This window comes from Neopsephotus bourkii, unplaced genomic scaffold, assembly GCF_033783945.1.
Source record: "Neopsephotus bourkii isolate Nb327-2 ecotype Australia unplaced genomic scaffold, CSIRO-AGI_Nbou_v1 NB_250, whole genome shotgun sequence".
Lineage (NCBI taxonomy): Eukaryota > Metazoa > Chordata > Aves > Psittaciformes > Psittacidae > Neopsephotus > Neopsephotus bourkii.
The window spans coordinates 1,589,176-1,611,348 of record NW_026900760.1 but is presented as its reverse complement, the minus strand read 5'-3'; the positions used below and the strand labels follow the sequence as shown (position 1 = coordinate 1,611,348).

At 39.6% G+C, this 22,173-nt stretch overlaps 1 protein-coding gene across 3 annotated transcripts in view; it reads left to right on the top strand.

The window, feature by feature from the left end:
- Positions 1-22,173, top strand: part of WDR47 (WD repeat domain 47) — a 28,768-nt gene that overhangs the window by 202 nt on the left and 6,393 nt on the right. Inside the window, exons 2-11 of one of the 3 annotated variants that reach the window (XM_061345999.1) lie at positions 5,501-5,735; positions 6,376-6,542; positions 8,126-8,209; positions 8,720-8,804; positions 10,343-11,145; positions 13,428-13,554; positions 16,063-16,241; positions 16,350-16,604; positions 17,330-17,405; positions 18,537-18,694. In XM_061345999.1, coding sequence (XP_061201983.1) covers positions 6,385-6,542; positions 8,126-8,209; positions 8,720-8,804; positions 10,343-11,145; positions 13,428-13,554; positions 16,063-16,241; positions 16,350-16,604; positions 17,330-17,405; positions 18,537-18,694 — 1,925 coding nt within the window. In that variant the 5' untranslated portion in view covers positions 5,501-5,735; positions 6,376-6,384. The remainder of the gene's footprint in view (positions 1-5,500; positions 5,736-6,375; positions 6,543-8,125; positions 8,210-8,719; positions 8,805-10,342; positions 11,146-13,427; positions 13,555-16,062; positions 16,242-16,349; positions 16,605-17,329; positions 17,406-18,536; positions 18,695-22,173) is intronic. The other 2 variants (XM_061346000.1, XM_061345998.1) reach the window with 2 other exon arrangements.

Below are 22,173 nucleotides of genomic sequence, written 5' to 3'. Positions count from 1 at the left end.
GGGGGCGGGACGGAGGACGGGGAGCCCGGGCCCGGTATGTCCGGGTCTGCGTCCGTAGTGCCGTGAGGTGCCCGCTGCCCGGCGCCCCATGGACCGCGGGGCTGCCTTGTCGAGGAGCCGCGCCCCGTCTCCGGCGTACGGGGAGGGCCATGCTAATGGGCCCGCGGCCGGGGGGAGCATCGCCGCTGCTTGCCGGCGACGCCCGACAGCCGCCGTCTCTTTGTTGTGGTACCCGCGGGTGGGTCGGGCCGGTGGGCCGCGGTGGCCGGCTCGGTGCTTGGCGGCGCCCCTCCCCCGGGCCGCGCGCGGGGTATGCCCTGGCAGCGGGGCCGCTTCAGAGTGCCGTCGGCTCTGCTGCGGCCCTGCCGGTGCCGAGCTGACATTCCCCACATGCTAATTCGGGCTCGGCGCTGTGTAATTAAACAGTGCGGCTGCTCCGAGCCTTTTCTCTATAAGAGCTAGATTTCCTCTGGAATTGCACGTGAAAAGGAAAAAAAAAGACTGGAGCAAACGTTGGGTTTGGTGTTCTTTTTTAAGCAGAAATGTACTTATTGCTAGTCTGTAACTTGTTTGGGTTTTTCATTTTACTGCATTATACTTTAATATGGAAGTATTGAATAATTTAATGTCACCTTTTTGGCATTCGTGGTGCAGAAAGGTGTGGAAAAAGAGTGTGCATGTTGTAGCTGGGATTGATGAAGGCAAAGAGTCACTTCCAAAGCATAGTGAGATAAGGGTTGCTGTGGTGTATCTAAAGCAACAGCTGATCTAAGCAGGGTAAAAAAAAAAAAGGGTTACTAGAGGGCAAGCTAGTGAAAAACCTGTGTGAGGAAGAAAAGGCTGGTAAGAGGGCACTTAGTTGCTGTATGGTAGAGTAGAAAAAGGTTTCAGAGAGTTCAGCTGTGCAAACTTTGGTGAAGGTTTTCTATTAAGGCCTTAATGTAGTTCATTTGAAATAATGAATTGTCCTCTTTTGGGGTGAAGTGGGTGTCAGTGAGTTGTACTCACTGTTTGGAAAACAGTTGTAACAGAAAATAAATGGCCTATAGGCTTGTTTGGGTGTTTTTCATATTCTTTTGGAGTGGAATAGCTGGAAGGTGATTGAGGACACATGAGAAAATGCCACTAAGAACTCACTGGGCCCTGAGTCCCTCATGGGGTCTGTGTACCCAGAACTCAAGAGTAGTTTTTAGCCAGGCCCAAGATCCATATGTAAGTGACTGTGGGATGGATTAAAAGGTAAAATAACTTTAAGTAAAACAGCCAGCTTTTTAGGTATGTATTTTTTTCTTCACGTTTGGTTTTTCTGTGACATAGCTCACCGAGATGCTGAGTTTATGGATATGCATTGCAGCTGTCACTGAAGTCAGTGAACCAAGACTTCTAATTAGGAATTGCTTCTCCCTTTAAACATATCACTGCTGTCAGTATGATACTCCAGATTTGAATTCTAATATGTTATTTTGTTTCTGAGTAATAAGAGGTTTTATATTCCTTGCCCTGCTCTGTGAATGTGTATTGTATGAGTGATGTATTTCAAATAATAAATAATGTAGGAATAACACTTACTTTAGAATTCCCTATTTACTTGTATGTCCAGAACATTAAATGTTACTTCAGCCTTCTAGTATATTAATGCCTATACGTTTTAAATTTCTTTTAAGAGATGTAATCTAAAGAGAGACTGGTTAGCCAGTATTTTTTTGACACTTAAACTTCATAAAGATTTTTCTAGATTAGTGTATTTCTGTACATAACTATTCTTTTTTTAAATACTGCTTGCTATGCTTACAACACCATGAGAGGGTTCTTGTTGTTGGCATGTTCTGAGAGCATGAGTAAGAACAGAGCAAGGGTGAAACCTCTCTCTGGAAAATTTAGGAGTAGGCAGCCTGTGTTACAAAGAGCTTGTTTAAACGACATGTTGTCTGCTGAAGGTGTAGACAAAACTTGTGCCAGGGTTTGTGAAGTGCCTTTTTTTATTGGTGCAGATTTATTAGGAGGAAAAGCAATTTAAATACAGAACTAGGGGAAGATGATAAGGGAGAGTGACAGGAGAAAAAAATAAGAAGGACAGATTCGAAAAAGCACAAATCTGAAAAGACTGGGTAAGATAAGAATTGTAGCCAAAACCTGGTTAATAGAAGGCACTGGAAATGTTATGCTATAATACTCATTCACTTTCATCTATACCACAAGCTAATGCTGAGCTTCAGTCATTCTTGAGTATTAGTACTTGAGCTGATCAGATCGTGACGTTATGTGCCATATGGCCTGGCAGAAAGCACTATAGTGGGATGAACCAAGATACAGCTTGAGCTCTATAATTGAGTTTCCCTGCTGTTCTTTACTTTTTAATTATTATTTTTATTTATACACATATACGCATATTGCTGAATGTCAGAAGAACTGGTAGGGGTAATGTGTAAGCCTGTGTATTTTTATAATTTTATGATAGTGTTACACTGCTGCTTATTATTTTGACAGCACAATGCTTATAAGAGAAGTCTGAGCTCATCAGCCAGAAACCTATTGACTACATGAAAATATTCTCTGGAGGATTTACTGTTTTTCTGTAGCTGTTTGTGTTGCTCTGATAGCAGATGCACACTGAATATAGTTATAATACTGTTAATGTGTGAGCTTATCAGTGTACTTTAACTCTGCTGAAGTTCAGTATCCAAACTGTGTTTGGATATTACATCTTTCTTGACAGACCTGCAAAAGTGCTGTGACTAGTCCCATATCAAATATGGAGGGTGGCCCATCATCCTTTTTCCTAATTTGTATGGGCAATTGTCATAGTTTAAGCCCAGCCAGTGACTTGGAACCATGCAGCCTCTTGTTCACCCCTCATTTTCTCTCCCCTCTCTGGGCAGGTTGGGGAGCAGAACTGAAAAAATTTAAACCCCATAGAGATAAGAACAGTCCAATAATTCAAATATAGTATAAAACTATTACTATTCATGGTAAGGTAAATAAGGGGAGAGAAAATCAAACTAAAAAGGAAGTGGAAATAAACAACAAGCACAAGTAATGGACAAGACAGTTGCTCACCACCCATTGACCAATACCTAAGCAGTGATCTGGGCCTTCTGGGTGACACCCCCCAGTTTATATACTGGGCATGACATGCTATTGTGTGGAATAACCCTTGGCTAGTTTGGGTCAGGTGTCCTGTCTCTGCTATGTCCTGACTTCTTGTCCCCCTCCTCACTGGCACAGGGTGAGAGACTGGAAAGTCCTTGATCAGGGTAAGTGCTACTGAGCAACAACTAAAACTCCAGTGAGTTATCAGCATTGTTCTCAGACTAAAGCCAAAACACAGGACTGCACCAGCTACTAGGAAGGGGAAAAATAACTGTTACAGCCTAACTCAGGACAGCAATATAAATAAATTGTTAGACTTGGCAAAGGCTTTTTGTTCAGGACAAACCTGTTCTTTTAAAACTACAGTGGAGAAGACAACTTCTTGCAGGTGCTAGTTTTTGCTTAATATAGTTGTACTCTGAAGCAAAGTACTGAGTGTTATGCTCTCTTTTAAAATCAATAGATTATATAAATAATTACTATTAAGAAAATAGTGAAACTGTAGAATATCTTCCTATTTAGGCTTGAGTTCACTAGATCCAGTTGAAAAGAAAGCTGGGCTTGGAGTTCCTTTCTTCAAAGGGAGTCTTAGTCTGAACTTTTCTAGTAGTTTTACTTTGGCAAGGAAATGAATTTATTTTATTTACATAAAACCCACCAGTGCAGAAATAAATAAAAAAAAAAAAAAAGGAGAAAAATGCAAATGCATTAGGGGGAGTTTGGGAATTAAGATGTTAATTATAAACCACTGGTTAAATTTGTGTTGATTTTTTTTTTTTTTCCTTTCCTTCATCATGTAAGGTAGGGTTAAATTTTTCTCTGAAAGAAAAAGTCCATATCCAGTTGCTGAAAGGGAAGTTGAAACAGTGCTAAAACATAAGGAAAAGGCATCTTTACACAAATTCTGGCTTGGCACTTATGTGTCTGTCTGCTTTCTTTCCTGCAGCACAGCTTTCTGCAAGCCAGATTTTAATTTCTGACTTTACTAGCTGAGAGTGGGTTTGTGGTCTCTGGGGTGTCCTGCGTGAGACCTATCACAGTGCTTGGTGATGGCTGTGTTCAGTGCCTGAAATGAGAACTGAGCCCAGCCATTTTCCAAGAGAAGTAAGGGCATTCCATCTGGCACAATTAGGTCTCCCTTGTCCCAAAATAAACTATGCTGCTATAATCAAATGCTTTCCTGGTCAAATGTTCTGGCAAAGCCTTACTTGGAAAAAAGTAGGCATACAACTGTGAGGAAGATGGGAGAACTTGGGGATATAGATGATTAATACAAACTCCTGTTATTAATGCCTAATTTTTTGTATCACTTGAAATTCATTAGCACTGGTTTATGATGTCAGTGAGAAGCTTCACTACAGTATTTCTCTTCTGCTCTTCAGTAAATAACTAATTTGTTGTTAATAATTTATGAGTGGCTTACTTAGATTATTCAAACTTCTTATATCTGTTCTTTGATTTCTGATTACCACTTTCTGTGCATGTTTGCTAATACGAGATAGATAACTAGCTTATGGACTGTAGTTTGCCAAAGCTGAGGTTTCTGGAGTCTGCATCATTTCTTCATTTTTGTCTTGGGAGCTGCATTATCCACACTTGTCTGTCTTTGGGTGTTGTAGTTGCCAGATTTCTGCATAATTAAATGGTTATGTGAAGGAATTAAGTAGTGCATCCATTTCCCCCTTGGAATTAAAAAGGAGATCAGCTGGGGTCATTACTGCTGCGGACATCTTTCTCTGTATGCTTATCTCCATTAATTTTTCTGATCACTGTTATGATCTCTCCTTGTTCCTTGGGTTATTGATGGTTCATCACTGATTGTGGCTTCTTTTCTGTTCTTTGGTGCGTTTTCATAATCAGTTTCAGTCAGGTTAAGATGTGGCTGCTGCCAGAAGACAAAGCTCTGTCAGTTCCTTCTGTCAGTGTTAGTTCCCTGGCGTCCACAGTGATAACTTGTGCCTGGATCACGGAGGTGATCTGGCCAGCTACACAGTTCTGTGTGGGGTGCCATGAAGTAGGACGTATGGCTGAGTGCAGAGGTGAGAAGAGGGACTGCCGCTTTCTGCAGTAACTTGGGCTTAAACTGAACTCCTCCTTACGTGAAATTGCACTCTTGTAGCTGCTAGCTTTTTCTGAAGCACTCTGATGAGGCAATGCTGTGTGACTTGGCTGTATTACAGATTTTTTTCTGCACATCCCCAGATAGTTTTCAGCAGATCAACTTAGGAGCTACAGCTGTAAAGGTTTTTAGGTTTAAAGGTTTTTAAGGTATAAAAAATAAAAAAAGGTTAAAAAGATTTTAAAAGCTGAACAGCTTCTACTTTAAGTCAGACTTAAGGCTTAGCCAGAAATAAAATTCATTTCATGTTTCCTAAGAGAACCACATGCTGAAACTCTCATATCCTTGGAGGAACTGTATTGCAAAGGAGCTTGGATGTTGTATCCATGGGAGCTTTAACAAGCTGCCAATAGCCAGAGCCTTGTCCTGTCACTCTCCCAGCTGCATCTTCCTGGTTTTCCCTTCTGCTGGCTGGAGAGCTCATTAGACCATTGAGCCACTTCAGCATGTGAGCTGGTGGGAAGGCTGAGCCAACAACTCAAGTGAGGAGTGCTGAGGAAGGGCCAGAACAGGCAGCTGGAGTCAGGTGAGTGAATGGGACTCTTGGCAGTCAGTGCTCAAGCTGGCTTAGGCCACCTTGGGTTTGCAGCTTCAGATTCTTCATGAAGTGTTTAGACAGAGCTAGGTTATTCCTTCCTTTCATTCTTCCTTCTTATGAGGGAAGAAAATCTCTGCTTTAATTGTCATACACTACTTCAAAAAATGGGAAGGGAGAGACCGCATTTTTAGTGCGCTGTGTTTTCTGTATTTGTTAGAAACTTTTAAGTTTATATGCAAGCTCTCTAGATGACAAAGTAACTGGCTTATTTTTATGCTCTTTGAACTTTGCTGTTTGCATTTCAGAAAGGAAAATTTTACATACTGCATACTTGGTAATAATAATATACTCATGCCGCAGGAGGATTGATTTCTAGTATATTTATCTGGTGGCATGTTATGTGTAGGACAAATAAAAATATATGCAGATACATTGTTAAATTTTAATTGTGGCTTCATAATTAAACTCTTAAAATAAATTTCCCAATCTTGTCTGTTTAATTTTTGTAATATGGTGGTACTCTGTCCTATAAAACCGTTTGGTTGGTTGGTTTTTACTAGCCAACATTTCTTAGCCAAGCATAAAAAAAAGATACTGAACATAGCTAAAATTCTCTCTTCCAATTTAGGCTGCCATCATGACGGCTGAAGAAACAGTGAATGTTAAAGAAGCTGAAATAATAAAACTAATACTAGATTTTCTGAACTCAAGGAAACTTCATATCAGCATGCTGGCACTTGAGAAAGAAAGTGGGGTCATTAATGGCTTGTTTTCAGATGACATGCTTTTTCTAAGGTAAGACTTCTTTCTCTAGTGCTTCAATACCATGTATATGAAAATGTAGATTGGGACTGTGATTCTGTGGGCAGCCCCATGCCACTAAACAGGAGGTGTTATTCCCTGATCTTATTCTGCTTCTTCCTGATCACAATTCTTTGGCCCAGCCCTGCATCAAATGTCAGCTTTGAAGTTAATGACATGCTTCTTAGAGCCACTTGAAGTAATAGACTAGGCATCCTCAACATGGGTTGACATAGATTTGTTTGTTTGCTTGTTAGTTTATTGTAACTTGGTTGTTTTCTGGCACAGTAATGAATTAAAGTGAGATGGGTCTAAAAAAGTTCCAGTGCAAAGTGAGAGAAAGCTCATGAGCAGGAATAGGATGGGAGAGCAAGATCTGTTGGTGTCAGTGATCTGATACTATCTGCTTACCATATCACATGGAACTGAATGTGCAGGTTATTAACTCCTAAAATAAAATATTTTTAGAATATTCTAGTGCTAAGATCTAGAATGAGTGGAGTGGCTTACAGAGATTTTCCCCAAAAAATATTATCTGCATTTCAAAGTAATATGGAGATTTCTTTTAAATTTAACAATATGAAGGAGTTCTCTGTTATCAGCAAGGCATGAGAGTTGATGCAATTTACCATTTGGGTTATTGCCCTTGAAATTATTAAAAGGAGTTGCTGTAGATGCACACTAGGGTTTCTTTAGCACTGCTGTTCTATGTTTTGTGCCAAAGAACTTTGTGGAAGCATGAGAAAATAATTACTCAGTTGTTCTTAAGATATTAAAAATTAATCACTGAACAGGATTTCTCACCTGGCTTCACTTTTGATTAAAATTATGGATATTGGAATGAAATTAGATTTCAGTTGAAGTTATTAATCCTATTTGCTTGTTTGATTCTGCCTTAGTTAGAATATACATCTTGCAATAAAATCACCCCTTCCTTGTAGGCCTGGGCCTTTTATAGAGAACTGTGTGATGTGGGGTATGAAGAAATTGAACTAATCCACCTGTACAGTCTAGCCTGCTGGTCTTGGAGCTGGAGTTCTTGTGCTGGCATATTTCCTGCCAAGTTGTTGCTCTTCTGTTCTTAATCTGAGAGCTGTGTGTTTCTCACCCCACCCCATCCCTTTATAAAATAGGCCCAGCACTATTCATGCAATTAAAAATCACTTTCAAGTCTGCTTTCATTCTTCAAGATGTATTCATTGAAGCAGTGTTATTTACTCATACTCTTCCTTGTAAGATTGATTTTTTTTATTTATTTATTTTTTTATTTAGAACTACAGGTGAAGCAGGACACACAGGAGCATTTTGTCCTTTCTGATGTGCCTTTAAGAGTAACTAATATTTGTTCTTCCAGTATGCAGTAATTAATACAGAATACTGAGAGAGGGTGTGGATTTTGTTGTTATTAGTAGTCCCATCAGACAGTCATCTTGGCATCTGTGCAAAGCATTAACTTTTCAGAGCAGGTTGATCATCTGTTGTGTATTTAAATGACTGCTGTGTATTTAAATGAGCTACTTGGAAAGAAGGGTGTCCTTGTCCAGTAAAACTGAAGAAGTGACTCTTTCTTTTAACAGGCAGTTGATTCTTGATGGTCAGTGGGATGAGGTTCTTCAATTTATTCAGCCTCTTGAATGTATGGAGAAATTCGACAAGAAAAGGTAAAATAGAATATGTGTCAGAGAAAAATTTTTTTATTATTTTGGTGGATGAAACCAGTAGCTATAAAACTTTCACCTTAGTTTATGGAGTTTTTCTAATCTCTACAGTTCCTCCAGCGTGTACATGTGCTTTTAAACTTACAGAAAGTATGTGCATACAATCTGTAGCAAGTTTTCATTTTCCATACACTTCAGGGGTGTGGTGCATGTTTTAGTGTCTTTTTATAGTTTACTGTCTGCCATATTTCTTTTGAAGAAATTAGTATGATTACTATACTTTTTTATTAGCCTTCTAATATTTTAATATTTCTGAAAGCTATCATTGAAGAACGCATTTTCTATTAAGATATAATTTTGTGGTTGCCAGTTTGTTAGAATTTGAGATGAGAATTAATTGTCACTGCGATTTCTGTGCCTAACTCAAAAATATGCTGTAAAATACCCTGCTTGTCTCTAAAAGAATGTTCAGCTACTGGATCAAGGTGTATATATCTCATTTCTTACTGGCAGATTTCGTTACATCATAATGAAGCAGAAGTTTTTGGAAGCCTTATGTGTAAACAATGCGATGTCAGCAGAAGATGAGCCTCAGCATGTAAGAATTCTCTTGTTTGGGATTTTTGTTGTAAGGAAACCTCTTGGGAGATTGCGGTTAAAGGCACAGCAGAAGCTCCTAGCTCTGAATACATACATTTTCGCTGTTAGCAAATGGTTTTATGAACAATGGGGAAAAAAATTTATATCCTTTGGAAATGAATGTGGTTCTCAGCTCTCAAATACAATTGTATATACAAGAGTTACTTCAAACTTAGCAGCATACACTGTGTTTGTTTGTGGTCCTGATCCTCACATGTCTTTTAGGCCATTATGCTGAAGTACAGGGTTCTTTTTTCAAAAGTATTCTGAAGGAAACCTCAGAATCACAGAAATGTATTGTTACAAGTGGTGAAAAATTTCAGTTAGAATTCATCTTAAACTTAATTTCTATTGCTTTTAGAGAGAAAGGACACAACTGTTCATTTGGAGGGAACAGATGGGTTCACAAAGAGCTGATTCAATTAGATGTGCAATCAGCAGGAGTTAGGAACTTAGGTTTTCAATGTGGAAAGAGATGTCAACTCAAGTTGGCAAAGAAGATGTGCAGATTGCGAAAGTAGTTTTTCATGTATGTTGGTAGTAGATTAATACCAAATTTCTGTCAGAAAATTTATTAAATAGAAAATAAGAATTTCAGTAGTCTTAAGACAATTGATTTAATTTTCCAAACTCAGTTGCTTGTAATTCTGTCCCATTACACATATATTGTACTTCAGGGTTTTCTCTTGATGGAGCAGAGAAAGCTGAAAGTAAGTCTGGCTTTGTAGTTGTAAAGGGAATGTGTATTCTAATCACTTAATCTGCGTCCTGTTACTAGATAGCAGCAGAGGGGAGGGGAAATTCAGATTTATGTCCTTTTTTTTTTTGTTTTGAATGTTACCAAATCTGTTGGCATGTTGTGGATGAAAAGTGGGAGTTTTATTAATTTTTTAAATCTTTGTAACTAAAATTGCCAAGTTCCATGTACCAAGTTCCACAGTCTTGGCTTTTAGCTGTCAACAAGCTTTGTACTTGAAAGCCTTCTCTTCATTTTGCAGGTCTTATCATCTAAGAACTTTTTCAACTTTTTTAACATTGTTTTGATTGAGGAATAGAAAATCTCAATATAAAAGCCAACTCAGAGTTGCTAATCACTGGAAAATAGACAAGTCTAGAAGCCATTTATAACTCATTCCAATAGCTTTCTATAGAAATAAAAAAAAAAGAGGGAATGGGAAAATAAGTCAGTTGGCTTTGAGAATGGAAGTAACTTTTTGTACTACAGAATAATTGAATGTGTTTAAGTACAGGTTTACCATTTCAAGCCTATCAAACCTGTAGTGACATGAAGAAAATGGGACTGGGTGGGAAGTTAAAGTACTCTGAAATTTGTCTGTGTTGTAACATTTGCATCAGCAATTCCAGACTCATTCTGCTGTTTTAATTAAAATATAAACAGTAATAAGGGAATGATAGGGGAGAATTTCTGCTACAGCTTCTTCTGCAGCTGTTTTATTGTAATGTGTACTACAAACTACTCTGTTAATGTTTCTGTAGCTGGAATTTACAATGCGAGAGGCTGTACAGTGCCTACATGCGTTGGAAGAATATTGTCCCTCTAAGGAAGACTACAGTAAACTCTGCTTGCTACTGACCCTGCCTCGCTTGACCAACCACGCAGAATTCAAGGACTGGAATCCCAGCACAGCACGAGTTCACTGCTTTGAAGAAGCCTGCATCATGGTGGCAGAGTTTATTCCTGCTGATAGGAAACTGAGTGAGGCTGGTTTCAAAGCAAGTAACAATCGTTTATTTCAGCTTGTAATGAAGGGATTGCTTTATGAATGTTGTGTGGAATTCTGTCAGAGTAAAGCAACAGGAGAAGAAATCACAGAAAGTGAAGTGTTGCTGGGCATTGATCTCTTGTGTGGTAATGGGTGTGATGACTTGGACCTTAGCTTATTATCATGGCTGCAGAATCTGCCAGCAACTGTTTTTTCTTGTGCTTTTGAACAGAAGATGCTTAATATTCATGTTGATAAACTCCTCAAGCCTACAAAAGCTGCCTATGCTGATCTTCTGACACCTCTTATCAGCAAACTTTCTCCGTACCCATCATCCCCAATGAGACGGCCTCAGTCAGCAGATGCTTACATGACCCGTTCCTTAAACCCTGCCTTAGACGGGCTGTCATGTGGATTAACAAGTCATGATAAGCGAGTCACAGACCTTGGGACCAAAACTTCTCCAATGTCACACTCCTTTGCTAATTTCCACTACCCAGGAGTACAGAATCTCAGCCGAAGTCTCATGCTTGAGAACACAGAATGTCACAGCATTTTTGAGGAGTCACCTGAGCGGTAAGCACAACTGAAGCAATAGTTTCACTTTGGCTTATGTTGCATTTTGTATTAGTGGGTTATTGCCTTCACTGTAACTTTGAACATAACTGTAACATTGAAAAATGATTTGATTGTGAAAAATCTGTTGTAATCAAAACTATGCATATGAGGAGTTTTCTTCCTTATGCTCTTATGATCAAAGTAGATTTCTGTATTTTTATCTTGAGCCTTATGGGCTCTGGACTTTATTAGAGTTGAAATCCTAGTGCAGAGCACAGATCAGCTTGAATTATGTAATAAAGCCTAGCTAAGATTTGTGTTCAGTATTACTCAATTCTTTCATTCCAGATAACTATAGGGAAACAATGGTATAGCTGTAACTTCTGACTTCTTTCTCTATCTCATTATGACCTCAAGTGCCTCTAAATTTTGGTCCTGACAGTCTAAATGATTAAGTATACTTCAGAAATTTACATATGGAAATAGTCCCAGTGAAGTCAGTGGAAATGACTATGCACCATTTTGGCAGCATTTCTCCATCACTTAAACTGTTACAGTCGTAGTTCAGCTTAAATACTTACTTATTTTCCAAAACAAGTCTGAATAAGGCAGCTGAATATATAATGGTTTTATATTTGTCTTGGAAATAGTTGTGTTATGATAGTGTTGAATGCTATTAATAACACTTTAAATGCAATGTAGACAGCAAAACTGACATCTCTCCTTAAGAACTGAAGTCTGTATCAAAACTTTGTGCTTTTTACACTCTGAGAGCAAAGTCCAGGTAAGTAGGAGAAATGGTACTTGTAAATTAAGGATTTACCATCATGGTTTTGCTTGGCCTTTGGCTGGATCAGCAGTTAGTCCATTTCTAAATGTTATAACCATACTTCTCTGGAAAGCAGCTGCCAGATTTTTTAGCTCGGGGGGAATCAGGGGTACCTAGCGCTGCGCTTGGGTGCACTGGCCAGCAGAGGGTGCTCTCAGAGTTGTGAGAGCTTAATTCTGGCTCAGCTCTCAGAGCTTAATTCTGGCTCCAGTTGCTGAAATTGTCTAGTAGTTTTGCTTTACAGTAATAATCTTGTGTTAAGGTAGACAGCAGCTGTAATTGAACTCAGTAACAAAACCCAACAACAGTGTGCTTATGTCAGTTCACCAGTGATAATGGACATTTTTACACTAGTGTATGTTTCCCTTGTCAGTATTAGTGTATTAGAATAATTCTGCAGAGTTATCTTGTGGGCAAAATAAAGTGGTAACTTGCCGCACCTGTTCTTTGTGTAAGCGTTTTCATGCAGTGTTAAGTGACATTTATTGTTCTTAACATGTTTTTTCATTAACACATCTCTTGAAGATTAGAATTAGGTTAAGTGGTTCATAGTTTTCAAAAATGCATTACATTTTTCAGAAGAAAATCCAACTTCAGATTTAGTGTCCAACTTAAATGGCAGTATTTGCAAGGGTAGATGCTCAGAAGCTGAGTGATACATAAATCTAGCCCTTGCTTCATCATGCTCATGCACATGATATTTCTTTTATAAGTTGTATTCAGCAAGTAATTACTTGTCTTTTAGTCAGCCAAGTTACCGTTGTTTATACAGAGATACCCAGAAAGTTTAAAATAAATTCCTAAAGAGCTTTGTTTCAAGTCAGTGAAGAGGGCTTTAAGTTGACAAACATGAAGATAAGAATCCAAGAGTTGTAATGTGTTCTGCACACTTGCTGATAGCTCCATGCAGAAATACTTGTATAATGAGAGAATAGCAAAACTTACATAAACATTTTCCCTCGTAGCACTTCCAGGAATGTTCAGTGAAGGTCAGTTTAGAGTGACCACTTAGGTGAAGGTTAAGTTTAGATTGGTAGTGGTAATTAAACTATTATCTTATAGAAGACATTAGCCCCATAGCCTGTGTTCCACACCTGTAATTATTTGACGTTAGAGGGTCTTGAATAAGTTGTTTGTTACAGGGTATATAGATCAACTGAAAGGGTAGAAATGAAGGAATTTGGATACCCCATGGTGCTACAGCTTTTTGGAAAATGTGTGAACAAAGCTCATTGGCTGGCTGTGCTTTTTTTTTTGTTAGGGGTTTATTTCATTTGGTGCAAGCCATTTCTTAGGGAAAAAATGCCTCGCACTTTCATATGTATCTTCTGTTTTGTGACGTAAGTAGTTTGCACACTTGTGTTAATCAGATTTTACTCTAGAATGTTATATTTCTCTACATACTAGGGGATTTTCCACTGTTATATTTTCTCAACTAAGCTTCTCTTCTTTTTCATGTTGCTGTAATAAGCGATACTCCCGTGGAACAACAGCATCCCATCGGCAGTGAGACTTCGTGCCAGAGTTCAGTTCCAGAAAATGAACCACTTAATGGAGCACAGAGTCAGGGATCAGCCAAACAAGAGAAAAATGAGGTAGTGGTTGTTAGCTTAAAAATAATGAGGCACGTTGAGCTGGGTTCTAATCACTTCATAAGAATTTGCCTTTGTGTTAAGAACTCCATGCGTGATAATGGATTGCTTTGAATCCTGTTTTTACTATAGTAGAAAAACTGTAAGAATCTACTCTTTTACATAAAAATTTCTGCTGTCATTTGAGTCTAATGCAAGCTTGAAGTGTTACATTAAACAGTGCTTGAGAATCTTCTGTGTTAGTGAGGAGTCTGACATGTAGCCTGTCATTTTTGGTGGTAATACCAAATTCCAAAGGTCATCTTACATAATTTTCTGTCTGGGACACAGAAATTACATTTTGTAGGGAATTACCCGATTTTGTCTTTGCTACTCAGAATCCAATATCATAACCTTTTTTTGGATTCATGTTTGAAGGTTTGTGCCTTGACTATCCTCTTTTGTCTTTTTTTCCTCCTTAACAGCAATATGGTGACAGTGAAAGAACAGCTCAATAAGATAAAGTTACCTGTCTTTTTCCACAGCTTTAAGTATCTGTTTCTTGATTCAGGAATGATGAAAAACATCAAGTATGCAATCAGTCTTCTTTGCAGACTCCAGTTTGATTTTCTTAATGAGACTTTGTCTTAGCTTATGACATCTATATGGTAATGAAAACCAGTTTAGTCTTCACAGGGCTATATTCTTGTACACTCTGGATACTTGAGTGAGGCAGTGGGGTCTACTGGAGGGTTAGACAAGTACTCCAAACTTGAGGACTTCACGCCCCTCGAGGACTCTGCTGAGCAACTTCTCTACTGCAGCAGTATTGTGTATGCACACTGGGAATAAGTGGAATGTGGAAATTGCTTAGCTAGAGGTGTAATAGATCAGGCTTCAAAAGGCAAAAATCCAGATGCAGAATTAGTAGGACAGAATGAAGACAGGAGATGCTGTGCTGTAGGTGAAGACTTTGGCCAGACTATCCAACAGAAGTAGAAAAGAAGATAGTACCCATCCAATTTTACCTTGTTTTGTTTTCCACACTGTAGTGATATATATGTATACTGTGAAAGTAAGAAGTTAAATTTCTTGAACAGGTTTATTTTTGCACTGTTCTTGAAGGGATTGAGTTAGAAGCCAGATTTTAAAGAGCAGAACATCTACGCAGCATACCTTAGGTTTAGGTGCTAGTTTCGGTAATAATGACACAGAATCCAGAGGGTCAAAGGATTGAATCCAATTGCAACAAACACATATTGGTCATGGAAAGAAGTATAGAAAATAATATACCTGTTGCTTAGAAGGATTATAACCCAGTGACTGGGGGATATTTCACATACTCAAAATACAGAGAATTAATGCTTTCTAGATTTCTGGAGGTAACTGCTGAGTTAGTCGATTGCAAGTGTTCATCTTGGGAAACAGAAAACTGTAAACGTTTTTAAATGCAACAGGGCCAGAAAATCCAATATAAACCAAAATCAGTATGTCAGAAAACACAGAATCATCATGCAGGAGACTTTATTTACAAGAAATGAGAAGGCTTGTAGTAACAAAGAAGGATCTTCTGCATGAATTGGTTGAACTAATGCAAAGTTACCAGGGTGTCTTTATGCCACTTAGAATCATTAGATGACAAAGATGTCACTTTTGAAAATGGAAAAACAAAGAAACCCACCAGGGTTTTTCCTTTTACTACTTTTTTTCCTACTGTTTGGTAAATCTGCAGTTTGGCTGGGTTTTTTTATAAAATGTATTGTACTTCAGTGTTGGTAGTTTGGTCTTGGACTAAAGTGCTTTTGGTTTTCTGTAGGGTGTTTCTGTTCATTTCTTACTGTGTTATCAGCTGTTTTATGATGGTGGTGTTTGGAACTAGTGGGGAAAAAAAAAAAGAAGTGAAGACTGGGGAATGCAGAAGGCACTGAGTCCTGGGGAGGTGGCCCTGTGGGAAGCTAAAGATAGTCCATGAGAGGAAAGAGGCTGTGAGAAAGACAGCTCAGGTGTTTGTGTTTGGTTCAGAACGTGAGGAATTAGAACAAGGCACCGATTTCAAAAGCAAGATGTAACGCTTGGATAGACCACTTCAAGGCTGGCTATTGGGAGAGGTAAATCGGTTCTGCAGGCTGGTGGCAGGGAGGTGTCCGTGGCAGAAAATACTAAGTTTGTAGTGAAAATAGAACTTGGAATTTGGAATGTAGTTTACACTGTTTTCTCATTTTTATTTATTTGTTTATCTGTTTCCAGTCTCTTGTCTGTTTTGATCTTAAATAATACTTAAGTCTTGTAGGAAAGAGAAGTCTCCTTCTGAATTATGGTGGAACTAATTCAACAGAGTATATAGCACAGACTGACAGTGATTTACCTTTCTAGTATGTAGATTGTATCTGATTTTAAGGAAGAATGAAAGCATTGCTGCTCAGAGGAGAATTTGATGGGCCTTTTGATTCCTATGGTGAAATAATGAACCAGAAAGTGAGTAGGTTAAATTCTGCAATTATTTAATTTTCATCAGTAATTCTCATTTCTTTTTAGCTTCGTGATTCTACAGAGCAATTTCAGGAATACTACAGACAAAGACTACGTTACCAGCAGCATTTAGAACAGAAAGAGCAGCAACGACAATTGTACCAGCAAATGTTGTTGGAAGGAGGTGTAAATCAAGAAGATGGAGCTGACCAGCAACAGAACCTTACTGAACAATTTCTTAACAGGTTGGAGCTTTCTGTTGATTGTCCCTCCACCTGCTCCTGTCCCTCCTCAAGTTCTTTTAATAACCTGTTTTGGTGAACTTTTTTATTTTTCCTGTCATTTATTCTTAGATCTATCCAGAAACTAGGAGAATTAAATATAGGTATGGACAATCTTGGAAATGATGTACAAACACTTAGCCAGCAATGTAATGGGAGCAAAGGGAATGCATCTGCCCATCCAGCAAATAACTTCACAACGCCACCTTCAGATGGTAGTCCCAGGACAACTGGTAGCCAAAACGTTAGTACAAGCACTCCTCGGAAGTGTGGAGCAGCTAACCAGATACCCTTTCCTGAAGAGTCACCTGTGCAGGGGAGTCAGACGTAAGTTATATGAGACTGTTCAGGACTAGAAATACCCATCTGTTAAAACTGTGGGAGTAGCTGTCAGGGTTTAGTTTTAGGTATCAAATGAATTTGTCATTGACTAGGGATATTAGTTCATGATCAGTGTTTGCAACATTTTTATAGGGTTTATAAATGATTTTGGTTTTAACAGTGGTGACTGCTACTGCTGAACCCAGGACAATAAGAAATAGTGGTTTCTTTGTTATGGTTTACGTTTTATGCTCACTTTTTATTTCTGACTTTTATTCCATCTTATCCATATAGTTCTTGTCATTTTGTGTTCTACTAAGTTTCTAGAAGCTTTTTTTATAAAGTAAAAGCTAGATGGAGAGAGGCAGGGCAGAGTGGGAATGGGACTTCTTTCTGTTAACTAAAGGTGGTGCTGACGTGAAAGCAACAGCCATTTTTTTTCCTGTGTTTATGTATATGTATGTCATAGAGTGAAAACAAATATCTTTAACTTGCATTCACTGTTCAATGACCAAAGCTGCTGCTAAAAGAGCAGCCCCTTCCTTGTAAAAATAATAGTTTAATGATAAAGAATCAGACACTAATAACCTGTGTCCACATAAATTACTTGTGAGAATGACTGAAACTGTAATTCAGTCCAAAGCTTAAAAACAAATCTGTCCCTGCTCTTGGTTTGGGGTTAGGTTTTTTTTTTCCTGTCTTGTGAATTTAAACTCTCCAAATTAAAACAGTGTATCAGACCATGCTGCCACCCAGCCCCATTTGGAAGACTCTTCAGGGAATGTAACACGGACAAGAGGAGATGAGGTGAGTTTTCTTCACAGCTTGTGTTTTCACAAGATTGAGTATTTAAACCTGACCATGTGACATCCCCTCATCGTTAATAGGTACTTAGAATGAATTTTGGTTGATGCATAACCTTTGGAATCACAGAACCATTGAGAAGGGAGATCTAGATACTGGGTTCAAACCCCCTGCCCAAAGAAGGCTCAGTGAGAGCATGTTGCTTGGGGCTGTGGCCAAAGTTTTGAGTATCCCCAAAGATGGAGACTCCATAACCTCTGTGGAGAACCTCTTCCTATGTCTGACCACCCTCATTGTGCTTCTACAATGACAAAAAAGTTTAAATGAAATTTCCTGTATTTCAATTTGTGTCCATTGCCTCTTGTCTTTTTACTGGCTGCCAATGAGAATAGTTTTGCTGCTTTCTTCTTCACTCCTCCTGTCAGGTACTTATATAAACTGATGAGATTTACATGCACAATTCCTATGATAAGCCCTTCTGATCTCAAGGCCAGACAGTCCCAGCTCTCAGCTTCTTGTACAACAGAGATTCCAATGCACATCTTCTATGTCCATTGTTTTATGTTTTCCAGGTTGAAACTTTGATTGCTGGACTGCAGTCAGTGTGGTCCAATGTTAGAGAAGTAACTTTGCAATAACTACATTCCAAAATTTCTGCATCAGATAAATAAATAAATTGATAAAGGTGGTGATGAAGTTGTCAGGAGGATGATATGATAAAGACAGCTTTCTGATATCTACAGGGTGAAAAGCAAATTCTTACATTCAGTATTATATTTGTTTTATAATCTGTGTTTATGACTTGGACTGTTTTCAGTAAAAATGGAGCTTTGTTCCCCTTGCAAATCAAACGTGTTTACACAGAAGTAAACTTTAATATCATGTGTCTGAGATGGGCTGTTTAGAAGAACAAAAGCTGTTGGAAGCCTGGAGGACAAAGAGAAATGTTAATCTAATGTTAGTGAGCTGATTTTTAGTGTGCTATTCCTTGACCTGGAGTAGACAATTGTGTTGAGGCTGGTGCTGCTATTTTGGTACAATAGACTTACATTAATCTACAGAACAGTTACATCCACTTCTGAATGTCCAGTTTCATTATGGAGAACCTAATTTGACTGTTGTCCTTCTACACAGGATGATAAATCAAAAAAGCAGTTCATTTGCATTAATACTCTAGAAGACACACAAGCTGTCAGAGCTGTAGCCTTTCATCCCAGTGGGAGTTTATATGCTGTTGGCTCCAACTCAAAAACTTTGAGAGTTTGTGCCTATCCAGAAGTAATTGACCCAAGGTAAGAAATCTTGCAGAATCATTTTTCTCTGTATGATAGCACCTCTTTCTCCTGTAGCTACTGCTATCTGTACATTTCACACCTTTATTTTGATTTTGTAATAATGCAGTGCTCTCCTTAGAAATGTGAGCTGCCAAACAGAAATAAGATGCACTTAAGAATGTGTGTATTTGTAGGCTACGGTTTTGGTCTCCAATTACAGGCAAGATGCCAGCACAGTAGCACACTTCTCCTTATAACAGTGTTACCTTTGTCTCAGCAGGTAGGCCTTTTTGTATTCCCTGTGATGCCTTCTGGTTTTGACATTCCAGCTGTAAAAGTGGGAGAAAGCGTGTCAGTGCTCAAGCCAGTACAAATTTGGCTTCAGGAGATGCAGTTTCTGGCAGGAGGAGAGACTTAACAGTAGAGAAAGCAGTATCTTCCTCAGCTTCCATGGCTAAATTTGCCAGAGCATGTCTGTTGGCTCATCGTTACTATAAACACTGTTGGCCTGATACTTAGGGTCCTTGACAGGAAAAGCTTCTTTTGTGGTTTATTGTGTGCCTGTGTTTTTTCTGGTTTAATTTCATTCATTTTTTACTGGGGAGAGGAAGGGATATTTTTTTCACTTGGAAATAAATATTTCCATCTCAACTTTGTGTTGCAGTTAGGTGATCTTCTCCGAATGGGGGGGAAATGCAGGCATCTAAAATCTCACAATTTTAGGAGGAGCTACAAGCATGCATAGTGACATATCAAGGATGGCTTCCCAGTTTATGACTCATGTTTAGGCTTCTATAGGATTCAAACAGTAATCTGATGTAGTTGGTTTTTACTTTTTCTCTTTAAATATCATCAGTAAGGTGGCTTTTCAAATTTAACTGCAAATTATTTTTTGCCATTACATAAAAAAACCCCACCATATTGACTTCTCCAGTAGTGGGTACAAGCTGACTTGCTGGGCTTTAAGCCCAGAAAATATCCTCTTGGATGGTAAGCAGTGCAAAACTCTTTCAGTAGAATGAATGCTTCTGTATTTACCGTGGTCTATTCTCACACAGCTTGTTATTGTAACCATTGGGGAAGGTTAGATTGATTCTGCAGTCTTAGTCTAAGTTACAATGCATGACCTAATGTGACAAGTGACAGGTAGAAACAGAATCATAGAATACTTAGGGTTGGAAAGGACCTTAAGATCATCAAGTTCCAACCCCCCTGCCATGGGCAGGGACACCTCACTCTAAACCATATCACCCAAGGCCTCGTCCAGCCTGGTCTTGAACACTGCCAGGGATGGAGCATTCACAACCTCCCTGGACAACCTATTTCAGTGCCTCAGCACCCTAACAGGAAAGAATTTCCTCCTTCTATCCAATCTAAACTTCCCCTGTTTAAGTTTTAACCCATTGCCCTTTGTCCTATCACTACAGTCCCTAATGAAGAGTCCCTCCCCAGCACCCCTATAGGCCCCCTTCAGATACTGGAAGGCTGCTATGAGGTCTCCACGCAGCCTTCTCTTCTCCAGGCTGAACAGTCCCAACTTTCTCAGCCTATCTTTATATGGGAGGTGCTCCAGTCCCCTGATCATTCTTGTGGCCCTCCTCTGGACTTGTTCCAACAGTTCCATGTCCTTCTTATGTTGAGGACACCAGAACTGCACACAATACTCCAAGTGAGGTCTCACAAGAGCAGAATAAAGGGGCAGGATCACCTCCTTCAACCTGCTGGTCACGCTCCCTTTGATGCAGCCCAGGATACGGTTGGCTTTCTGGGCTGCAAGTGCACACTGAAGCCGGCTCATGTTCATCTTCTCATCGACCAGCACCCCCAAGTCCTTCTCTGCAGGGCTGCTCTGAATCTCTTCTCTGCCCAGCCTGCAGCTGTGCCTGGGATTGCTCTGACCCAGGTGTAGGACCTTGCACTTGTCATGGTTAAACTTCATGAGTTTGGCATCAGGTCACCTCACAAGTGTGTCAAGGTCCCTCTGGATGGCATTCCTTTCCTCCAGCGTATCAACCGAACCACACAGCTTGGTGTCATTGGCAAACTTGCTGAGGGTGCACTCAATCCCACTGTCCATGTCAGCGACGAAGATGTTAAACAAGACTGGTCCCAACACCGATCCCTGAGGGACACCACTCGTTACTGGTCTCCAGCCGGATATTGAGCCATTGACCATAACTCTTTGTGTGCGGCCATCCAGCCAGTTCTTTATCCATTGAGTGGTCCATTCATCAAATAGATGTCTCTCCAATTTAGAGACAAGGATGTCGTGTGGGACAGTGTCAAACGCTTTGCACAAGTCCAGGTAGATGACATCAACTGCTCTACCGCTGTCCATCAGTTCTGTAGCCCCATCATAGAAGGCCACCAAATTGGTCAGGCAGGATTTCCCCTTAGTGAAGCCATGCTGGCTGTCACAAAGCACCTTGTTGTTTTTCATGTGCCTTAGCATGTCTTTCAGGAGAATCTGCTCCAAGATTTTGCCAGGCACAGAGGTGACACTGACTGGTCTGTAATTCCCCGGGTCATCCATTTTCCCCTTCTAGAAAATGGGGGTTATATTTCCCTTTATCCAGTCGTTGGGAACTTCACCTGACTGCCATGATTTTTCAAATATGATGGCCAGCGGCTTAGCAACTTCATTCGCCAGCTCCTTCAGGACCCGTGGATGGATTTCATCAGGACCCATGTTCAGATTTTTAAGATGGTCTTGAACCAATTCCTCTCCTACAGTGGGCCCAAGGTCTCCATTCTCACAGTCCCTGTGCCTGCCTTCCAACACTTGGGTGGTGTGGTCAGAGCCTTTGCCAGTGAAGACCGAGGCAAAGAAGTCATTCAGAACCTCAGCCTTCTCCAAATCCTGTTTAACTAGCTCTCCCAAGAGCTTCCCATGGGGGCCTACATTCTCCCTAGTCTGCTTTTTATTTGCTATGTACCTGTAGAATCCCTTTCTGTTACCCTTAATATCCCTAGCCAAGTTTAATTCTAATTGGGCCTTATCTTTCCTAACCTGGTCCCTAGCTTCCTGGACAACATCCCTGTACTCTTCCCAGACCACCTGTCTTTGCTTCCACTTTCTATAAGACTCTTTTTTCAATTGTGTATACAATTGGACTACCATTTAGCACACACTACAGAGCTTCTTAAATGGCCTAATGCCTTCTGTGTCACACAGAATCTGGATTCACTGCATTTAAGAGGCAAAGGCAGCATCTGAGAATCACTGCCTTTGTCAGGACATGGGAGCACCTACCTAGCACAGAGACCACATGCTGCTAATCAGCTGCATGGAAGCACTGTGATTGTTTAAGCAACAACTGCCAAACTGTAGTGTATATCTATCAGTGTTTAATCTCAGTCTTATGGAAAAAAGCACACTACTCTTGTACCTTTAAAGAAAAAAAAAAAACCAACCAAACAAGGAAACCCCACCAAACCCAAGTGGTTCTGAACCATACAGCAGTTTGCCAGACAGTGCAAAAAAAGCGTTAAGAAAT